Source organism: Narcine bancroftii, chromosome 3 (genome assembly GCF_036971445.1).
Source record: "Narcine bancroftii isolate sNarBan1 chromosome 3, sNarBan1.hap1, whole genome shotgun sequence".
In the NCBI taxonomy this organism is placed as follows: domain Eukaryota; kingdom Metazoa; phylum Chordata; class Chondrichthyes; order Torpediniformes; family Narcinidae; genus Narcine; species Narcine bancroftii.
Window position 1 is genome coordinate 277,365,484 of NC_091471.1, and position 10,197 is coordinate 277,375,680.

The following is a 10,197-nucleotide window of genomic DNA, read 5'->3' on the forward strand; positions in this document are numbered from 1 at the left end:
AATGTATTATGTCAACCTGGAAATTGGAAGATAATTTGAAAATACAACAATGGTATATAGAAATGAATAAATGTATTCCATTAGAAAAAATAACATATAGTTTAAGAAATAATATTGAAATATTCGAACAAGTATGGGAGCCTTACATTAAATACAATAGCGAAAACCTACCGGGAACAAACATTACCTAAGTTGATGGAAGGAGAAGAAAAGAAAAGAATGGACTCAGTAGAATTTCTGGTGTATTTTTGTTGAATGACAACATTGTCTAACTGAATTAATGCAACCTAGATTGTATACCTAAAATGGATGAGAGGGGGGGGTGGGGGGGTGGTTTGGGAGGAAAGGGGGGGGGGGAGAAAAAGTCACTGTATATGTGTGAAAAAGAAAAAGTGTATATCATGGCTATTGTGATTTATGGTGTGAAAAATAAAAAATTTAAAAAAAAAACAAAAAAAAAACAAAAAAAAAAAACAAAGGTACAACATTAGCCATTCTCCACCCCTCAGAGACCTCTCCTGTCACGAACGAGGATGCAAAGATCTTTGTCTAGGCCACGGCAATCTCTTCACTTGCCTCAGGGGACATCTATTAATGCTCCTCAAAAGTCCCTACCTTTTTTTAAATCTCAACATTTTGGACATTTGAGGGGCACGGGCTCATAACCATTGTGAGCACTGCTGTGCGAATAATTCAGACACAGGCTTTAATCAGCTTAAACTTGTACACACCAGGTCTCAGTACACTCCTGGCTCCTTGTGCCCAACTGCTCCCAAAGCGGCCAGCTTGAATCCTTATATGGACCAGTGATTGACAGCGGGGTGCGGACAGCCTCCCAGGTTGCCCTCCTACAGGTATAGTAGTTGCCCTCCTGCAGTAGGCTGGTAGGAGTGTGGCCAGTGTAGTGGTTGTTTCACCACAACCATGCCATATGTCCAAATGTTTTTAAAGTTTTAAATGCCAATATACATGGGTATTCTCCACATCATGCTCTCTGCCACTGTAAACACTGACGCAAAGTACCTTAAAAGTGCAGCAGGTCACACAGCATATTGTAGGTATGAGCAAAAAGCAGGTAGGCACGAGAAGGGGTAGGGGAGATCAATAGGCTAACAGGCAGGAGGTGAGAATGAGTAGGTGGGCAGCAGAGAAAAAAGTTAAGGTGACAGTGAAAAGAGCGAATGTGCTCAACGAAGCGATCTCCCAATCTGTGTGCAGTCTCTCTGATGGAGAGACCATAACTGAAGCATTGGATGCAGTAGGGGTTTTGACCCCTGCAGATTCACAAATGAAATGTTGCTTCACTTGAAAGAACATTTGAGTCCCGAATGGTGTTGAGGGAGGTGTGGGCACAAGGTTAGTACATCCTGTGTTACGAACCAACAGCAGCAATAGAAATTAAACCAGAGAGTGTTATATTAAAATAATATTTTTAATTATTAATTAACAATAATATAACACCATATCTAAACTTATTTACACTTAACCCCCAACTATACGTGAATATAGTTGTATGTGTGTGTGTGGTGTGTGTGTGTGCGCGCGCTTAGGCCTAATTATTGAAAGGCAGTTCAAAGTTCAGTCTCAAAAAATCTAATGTCGACATGTAGGTTTTAAATCAAAGTGACACGCAGATTTAAGATTCATTCCCCATAACATGGGGAAATCAGACAGACACACAAGGCCACTTCAGTACTGTATTACCTCCAAGAGCTCTGCTCTACAGCACTGCTTCCTTAAAATAGCCCCCTGAGCAAACTTTGCACTGTGTCTTGAATCTGTTGGTAACATGGTCTCTGTGCCTGAGTTTTTCAAGGCCACTTTTCCTCTCTTCAGATTTCAATTTAGGAACACGCTGTCTATCAGCTCACAGTCAAACTCCAAAGCCTGCAAGTTTTGTTAAATTTGTTCTCAAAGTGACAGTCCCACTCAAATGAAAACGAACTTAAAATGGGAGCACGTAATACCTGAAGTTACAGGGATAAATATCCAGGGAGCAATTGGTGGAAAGAGATGAGTGGACAAAGGAGTCCCAGAGGGAGCAGTCTTTATGGAATGTGGAGAGGAGAGGGGAAGATAGATGCAAAGTGGGAGATTGTTTCGTTAAGTTCCTTCGCTCTTGTGGGGACCTCCTAGTGGCCAATCATTTCAATTCCACACCTCATGTCTCTCCATGAAGCCACCCTCAAACTGGAGGAAGAAAATCTGATATTCCATCAGGACACGGTCCAACTGACTAACAACTTTTCCAGTTCCCCCAAGTTTCTCTCTTTCCCTCTCCCTCTGTTTCCTTTCCTCCAGATTCCCTCCTTTCCCTCTTCATTCAGAGAGGTATCCCCTCCCCCTATCACCTCAGTTCTTTTCTGCTGCCTTCCCACCCATATCCACCTATGACCACTTTCCAGTGAGCCTGTGCTCCTTCCTCCATCCTTACTTCCCTCCTCTGCACCACCCATCTATTTTATTCAGGCGCCTGCCTGCTTTTTTCTCATACCTTGACAAAGGGCTCAGGCCTGAAATGTTGGGTTATATCCTTTTGCTTCCTATAGATGCTGCTTGACCGACTGAGTTTCTCCAGCACTAAAATCACAGACTTTCCTGTTTAACTCACATAGTACCTCGCTTACTCCAAGCATGAATTCCTTTCTTTATCCTTGAGTGGTCCTCTCCTCTCCCTAGTCATCTTCTTGTTATTAACGTAAGTCTAAAAATGCCTTTGGATTACTTTTAATCCTGCTCAACAGGACATCTCATTGCCCCTTTGGCTGTCTGAATTCCCTGCTTCAGCTCATTCCTGCCCTCTTTATATTCCTTCATTATCCTGTCTGAGCGTGGCTTCCTGAACCTTACTTTTTCCTATTTGACTAAGTTCATGACCCATCTCATCATCCAAGGTTTTCTTCCCTTCCCATTTCTATCCTTCCTTCCCACTGGAACATGCTGATCCTGAACTCTAATTTGTTTGTTCTTAAATCGCTCCTACATGGCAGATGTGGGCTTTCCCACTGACAGCTGCTACCAGTTTACTCCCCCCCCCCCCCAGGTCGTGTCTCTTGTCATAATTTGTCCTCCCTCAATTTAGTGTTTTTCGGCGATGTCCGAGCATATCCTTCCTTGTGCAGAACGGTGTAGAAACAAGTAAGAGTAATCGCTATTCCAAAAATAGTTACTCCACTGAAACTCTATTAACCTGGTCAGGCTCATTTGCCAATTCATGGTCAGAATGGTCCATTCCTGGCTAGGAGGTCTACATACTGCCTCAATAAACCCTCCTGCATACAGTTAACAAATTGTACCCCATCTAAGCTTTTGGCACTAAGAACATCCCAGTCAACATCAGAGAAATTAAAATATCCCATGACACCAATCATGTGCTTTTGCAACTTTCCATAATTTTTTTACATATCTGTTCATCCATCTCTGGATGGCTATTGGGAGGCTTATCAGAGAGCGCTGATTGCACCATTCTTACTTTTGATCTCCACCCACACTGCTTCAGTAGTTGAATGGCTGAGTTCAGCTGTCACACTCTCCCTGATAAGCAATGCTAAGCCTCCATCTCTTTCACCTCCTTGTCCATCCCGTCCCAAATATCACAAACCAGGAACTTTGAGCTGCCAATCCTGTTCCCCTTGCAACACTACAAATTTCAAGCACTGATTCAGGCTCTAAGTTCATCTGCCTTGCCCACATTACTTCTTGCATTAAAATAAATATACTTCAGCCCCTTTGCCAGATGGTTATGTTGTAACCATCTGCAGATTTTTTTCCCATTTTATCCATACTGTTAGAACCATAGAACATTACAGTAATGAAAACAGGCTCTTCGGCCTTTCTAATTTGTTCCAAACCATTTTTTTTGGCTAGTCCCAATGATCTGCATCCAGTCCATAGCCCTCCAAACCGCTCCCATCCATGTACCGGTACCTGTCCAAATTCTTAAATGTTAAAATTGAACCCTCATTCACTTCACCTGGCAGCTCATTCCACTCTCCCACTACTCCCTGTGTGAAGAGATTCCTCTAATGTTCTCCCTAAACATCTCGCCTTTCACCCTGAACCCATGTTCTCTGGGTTGTATCTCACCTACTCTCAGTGGAAAAAGCCTTCTTAAATTGGCTTTGTCTAGATCCCTCATAATTTTGTATAACTTAATGGAATAAAGTCCTAGCCTGTTTAACCTTTCCCTGTAACTCAGTTCCTGAAGACCTGGAACATTGTAGTAAATCAGAAAACTTTCCTGAACAATATGACCAACTCCAAGCCATCCAGCCCTTTTACAATATGTGAGTCCCAGTCAGTCTGTGGAAAGTTAAAATCTCCTACTATCACAACCTTGTGTTCCCTGCAGCTGTCTGCTATCTCTCTACAGATTTGCTCCAATTCTTGTTGACTATTGGGCGGTCTATACAGCTGCTCCCCTACTTATGATGGTCCGACTTACGATTTTCAGAGTTATAATGGTTTGAATCTGTACTTTCAATTCCCAAATCCGATCTGTTCCCGTGCTTGCAATATGTGGTACACTAGTCTTTTGCAATGTTGGGTTAAGGCAGCATCGCGCGAGAATATTGTACAGCACACTTCAAGCATTTTTCACGCCCAATGTGGTTTCAGCTGTATATGTTAATAGGTGTTTTTCCAGTGTGGAATAAAGGTATTCAACATTTAATTGTAAAAAAAATGGTAGGTGTACAGTTCTTTTTTGATTTGCATCCTTTTCACTTACAATGGTTGTGCAGGAACACCCACCCCCATGGGAGGCGGAGGACCCCACCCCCCCATCGTAAGCTGAGGAACACACCACCCCACCCCCCCCCCCATCGCGGGCTGAGGAACACCCCCCCTCATCGTAGGCTGAGGAACATTCCCCCCACCCCCTATCGTGGGCTGAGGACCCCCCCCTATCATGGGCTGGGGAACCCCCCCTATCGTAGGCTGAGGAACCCCCCCCCCATCGTGGGCTGAGGACCCCCCCCTATCATGGGCTGGGGAACCCCCCCTATCGTAGGCTGAGGAACCCCCCCCCCATCGTGGGCTGAGGACCACCCGTCATGCAGCCCTGCCAATGTGGTCATACCTTCCCGTGCCTCAGCAGATGAGCCTTCTGGAGGAGTGAGGTAGGCGAGTGACGTAGCTGGGGCGCGGTGTGTGGATGACGTATTTGGGGCACGGGCTGCGCGGTGACGTCATGTGCGAGGTGACGCGGTCGGCGTCAGCGGGATGCGGCTTTGCTCACCCGACCGCCCGCTTGCTCGCTCGCCATGGCTACCGGCTCCGTCCGCCTGGCCGGGCCTCTGTGCTCGCAGGTGCTGGCCTCGGTGGACGCGCTACTGTTTGACTGCGACGGCGTGCTGTGGAAGGGGGAGTGCCCGATCCCCGGCGCTGCGGATCTGGTGAACCGGCTGCAGGAGAGCGGCAAGCGGGTCTTCTTCCTGACCAACAACAGCAGCAAGGGCCGCGGGCTCTACGTGGAGAAGCTGCGGCGCCTCGGCTTCCAGACGCGCCCCGACCACGTCTTCGGCACCGCGACCTGCGCTGCGCTCTACCTGCGGCAGGAGACCCAGCTCTGCGGCTCCGTCTACCTGGTCGGCAGCGCGGCCCTGCGCGGCGAGCTACTCGGCCACGGCATCGCGTGTTCGGGGGCAGGCGCCGGGCCCGAGCCCAACCCCGTCGGCGGGCCCGCGCACTGGGCGGCCGAGCCCCTCGACCCCGCCGTGGCCGCCGTCCTCGTGGGCTTCGACGAGCACTTCAGCTACCTGAAGCTGTGCCGGGCCTCTCGCTACCTGCGGGATCCCGCCTGCCTCTTCCTGGCCACCAACACCGACACCCTGCTACCCCTGGAGGCTGGCGGTGTTCCGGGTAAGAGGGCCCGGGGAGACGGTTCCCGGGGTGGAGGCGGTTCGCGGTGTGTGTGGGGGGGGGGGGGGCGGCGTTCCGGGTAAGGGGGCCCGGGGAAGCGACACCCCATATCAGCGGGGAGGTTGGGCTCCGGGTCAGGGGGTCGGTGTTCTGGTCAAGGGGCGCCCGGGGAGACGGTACCCGACGGGGGGGAGGTGGGGGGGGTGAAAGCCGGTGTTTCTAAGAAGGCGGACCTCAGGGAGGCTATTATAGTTCCAGCGACCCTAATTGAAATCCAGTACTGACTTTTGTCTTGTTTGCATGGTTTCCCTTTTCTCTCCCCTCCCCCTTTCAAAATGTACTGGGATTGTAGGTTAATTGCTGTATTTTAATCATAAAATTAAAGTTTTTAGACAAATCACATGGGACCTCTCTAATTTTATGATTTAAGCATTGTTCTTAGGCTAAAAATAAAGCCCGTGGAAAATGAGTCAAATGTTACCACTTAGCTATTCACAAGGTTTTGCTTTGTACCAATAACAATAGAATGGTTTTGTTGTCCTGATGTTCCTGCCAGAACAACTGAACACTTTATCAATATCTCTAGCCAAATCATAATGTGGTGAAAGTCCATTGATAATTTCCCAATGTTCCTTCCTTTTTATTCCTACTTGCTGCCCAAGTCCTACGCTGTTTGGATAGGCTGAGAAGTGTCGTCAAATCCAATAATGAGAATCATGACGAGAGAGTTGAACAATATCTCCATTAGCATGACTGAATCCTGGTGTGTTGGGAATTGTCACGTGGGCTAGTAACTTAATTGGTCAAACATTTATAAGCAATAGATTCAGACCACAGTTCTGATTTTCAATCTTTCCATCATTTATAAGGCAAATTAGACCAGTAGCAAAATACTTTCCATTTAGCTGAGTTAAGTTGCAACAGTTTTCAAAAAATTTATCAGCATCTTTAGAGTTCACTGCAGTCACTCACCAACAGCATCTCCCAATCCCAGGACTTGTACTACTAAGAATGTAATGGATCCCTGTCTCCTGGTTCTTCTTCACACAATAAGTAGGTGATTCTTTGTCACTGACTTTAAATCTCGGACCTCCCTCCAAAGATTCAGAAGGAGTATGTTCAGCAAAAGGACTGCACTTGTTGAGAAATGATCTTCACCTTCTTGAGCAATTTGGCAAAACTGGTCACTGCAGTATTTAGGAGCTAATTGCACCTCTCAAATCCATAAGTTTTCCCACCTGAAAGGTCAAGGGAGAACAGGGACATGCATAGATTCTAACCTGGGTCACTGGCACTGTAAATAGTATTGCTCCAACTGCTTTGCTAACTGTGCTGCACGAAAGCAAAATTTATCCCAAACATCAGAATTAATCTGCATTTACTTACACCATAATAAGACAGGAAACAAAAGTAGAATTAAAGGTCTCCCCAAGGCCCCCCTTTCCCAAATCGCACACTCTCGTGGCTCAGAAATGCAGTTGATGCTGGGTCATAACCTAAGAACTCCTTCCCCGCATGTACTGTAAAACCACTGTTTCCACAAGGACAGCAGTGCAGCTCGTCAACATCCTGTCATGGACATTTGAGGTGGTTCTTAAGTGAAGACCTTACAATGCCCATATCCTGTGAAGGTGTTCCAAAATATCTTAAAATTATGGATGAATTTACATGATGTTCACATTAATAATGCTCAAGGTTTGCAGCAACTTAACCATTTACAGCACAGTACAGGCCAGTTCGGCCCTACTAGTCCATGCCGTAACAAATCCCCGCCCTTCTAGTCCCACTGACCAGCACCTGGTCCATACCCCTCCAGTCCTCTCCTATCCATGTAACTCATGTAACTATCCAGTCTTTCCTTAAATGATCACGTCTGTCGGAAGCTCATTCCACATCCCTACCACCCTTTGCGTAAAGAAATTTCCCATCATGTTCCCCTTATAATTTTCCCCCTTCAATCTTAAACCATGCCCTCTAATTTGAATCTCCCCCACTCTTAATTGAAAAAGCCTATCCACATTTACTCTGTCTGTCCCTTTTAAAATCTTAAACACCTCTATCAAGTCCCCTCTCAATCTTCTACACTCCAGAGAAAAAAGCCCCAGTCTGCACAACCTTTCCCCGTAATTCAAACCTTGAAATCCTGTCAACATGCTCGTGAACCTTCTCTGCATTCTCTCTATTTTGTTTATATCTTTCCTATAATTTGGTGACCAAAACTGTACACAGTACTCCAAATTTGGCCTCACTGATGCCTTGTACAATTTCATCATAACCTCCTTACTCTTGAATTCAATACTCCGATTTATGAAGGCCAACATTCCAAATGCCTTCTTCACCACACCATCTACTTGAGTATCAGCCTTGAGGGTACTATTTACTACAACTCCTAAATCCCTTTGTTGCTCTGCACATCTCAATAGCCTACCATTTAATGCATATGACCTATTTAGATTTGCAACTTGAATCTATTAAGCTACTTGATGATGTTTAAATCCTACCTTGAACTGCAAGTGTGAGCTACAACTCCTCTTGCCTAAAACTGGTGTAATGCGCAATTATATCTGGAGCCTTAACTTTTTTTTTCATCCACAGGCACAGGGTGCTTGGTGAAGGCAGTTGAAGCAGCGTCAAATCGCACTGCCTACGTCATCGGCAAGCCCAATGATTTCATGTTTAAGTGCATCGTAAAAGAGCACGGCATTGACCCAGACAGGACAATCATGGTGGGAGACCGGCTGGACACTGACATTCTTATGGGGTCAAACTGCGGCCTCCGCACCATTCTGGCCCTGACTGGGGTCTCCAGCCTGGAAGAGATAAGGGCAAATCAGGAAAGTGATTCCCCAGAATGCCACAAATTGGTCCCAACCTACTATGTGAATAGTGTGGCTGACTTACTCCCAGGACTTGAAGGACAGATCAGCACCTAATCACACCCTGTACTGTACAATTTAGTGATGTGCAATAACAAGTGCGTTGTTGAAGTGATTGTGACTGTTTTTGTTATGAATGAGTTTGAACGAGCCTGATCCATGTGTGAGATTTGGCTTTAGCGAACAATTACTATAATGGGTGTCTGCTCGGGTACAGAAATGCTGCTCTTTCTAGATCCCATACTTGTATCAGTTGGCAGTAAAATGTTATTTCCACTTCATCACAATGCTGTGTTATCTGATCGTTTCCAGAAATATAATCTCCTTTCATGGTGAAACATTGGAATGAACATTGACCAAGTCTTTAGGGCAGATGTGACTGTGTCACATCCTTAGCACATATCTACTTTATTACATGTTCAATTCTAAATAGTCAACCCTGAAATAGCAACAGAATCTTTAGCTCCTCAAGCCTGCCTCCAGTGAGGCTGATGTGACAAAAACTGGGCTTCTCTCCAAGGCTGGGTGTTCATTTCTTGACTGAATTTCTAAGTCAGCTCCTCACCCTATATGGACCCTCATCAGGAAACTTGTGGTTGATAGTTCAGTGTGAAGCTGTATATGGCACAATGCAATCTTCTACATCCACCCCTACATCATAATCTTAGATCATTACCAGATTATAGAATATTAAATGGCAGGAAGAGGTCATTTAACTTCCCTATTCTTTTGTCAGTCAGCTTGTAGCTAGGTACCTTTGTCAAAGGGGAACTACTTGGGTCCCATGTGCCAAGTCCAGTTTATTGTCATCTGTTCAGCATTCTCCAGTCTTCAGTGCAAAACATACAGACATTTAATAGATGTGCAAGACAAGTATTTTATCTATACAAATAAATAAATATTGTTTTGTACAAATGAGTCTCGGATGGTTAGTATGAGCAGTTCCTTTGGTCATTCAGAATTCTCACTGCCCATGGGAAGAATCTGTTCTCAGCCTGGTGATGCTGGCTCTGATACTCTTGTATCTCCTTCTCGATGGGAGCAGGTGAAATATGCTTTGTACAGGGTGAAAGGGGTCCTCAGTGATTTTTGCAAGCCCTCTTCAGACAACAACCCCGGTAGATCATGTTGATTTTGTGAAGGGGGGTGTGTGTGGGAGGAGGGAGACTTCATTAATCTTCTGCACTCTTATGGTCCTGTGGATTGACCTCCAATCCAATTCTCTGCAACACGCTGTGATGTAGCCGGCCAGGACACTCGATAGAGCTCCTATAGAAAGTTGACATGATGGTGGCTGGTAGCCTTCTCAGGAAGTGCAGTTGAGAAGATGTTGAATGTCCTCGATAGGTCACCAGTTAAGTGAACACCAAAGAACTTGGTGCTCACATCTCGACTACGGAGCTATAGCATTTCTCCTGGTCCTGAAGTCCACCATCATCTACACTTTGTCCACATTGGG

General features: G+C 45.8%; 1 protein-coding gene across 1 annotated transcript; it reads left to right on the forward strand.

Moving 5' to 3' along the window:
• Positions 1–5,186: 5,186 nt before the first annotated feature.
• pgp (phosphoglycolate phosphatase) lies at positions 5,187–9,656 on the forward strand. The gene is made up of 2 exons (XM_069928230.1): positions 5,187–5,862; positions 8,458–9,656. The coding sequence occupies exons 1-2, from the start codon at positions 5,265–5,267 to the stop codon at positions 8,793–8,795; spliced, it is 936 nt and encodes a 311-aa protein (XP_069784331.1). The 5' UTR covers positions 5,187–5,264; the 3' UTR covers positions 8,796–9,656.
• Positions 9,657–10,197: the final 541 nt, after the last annotated feature.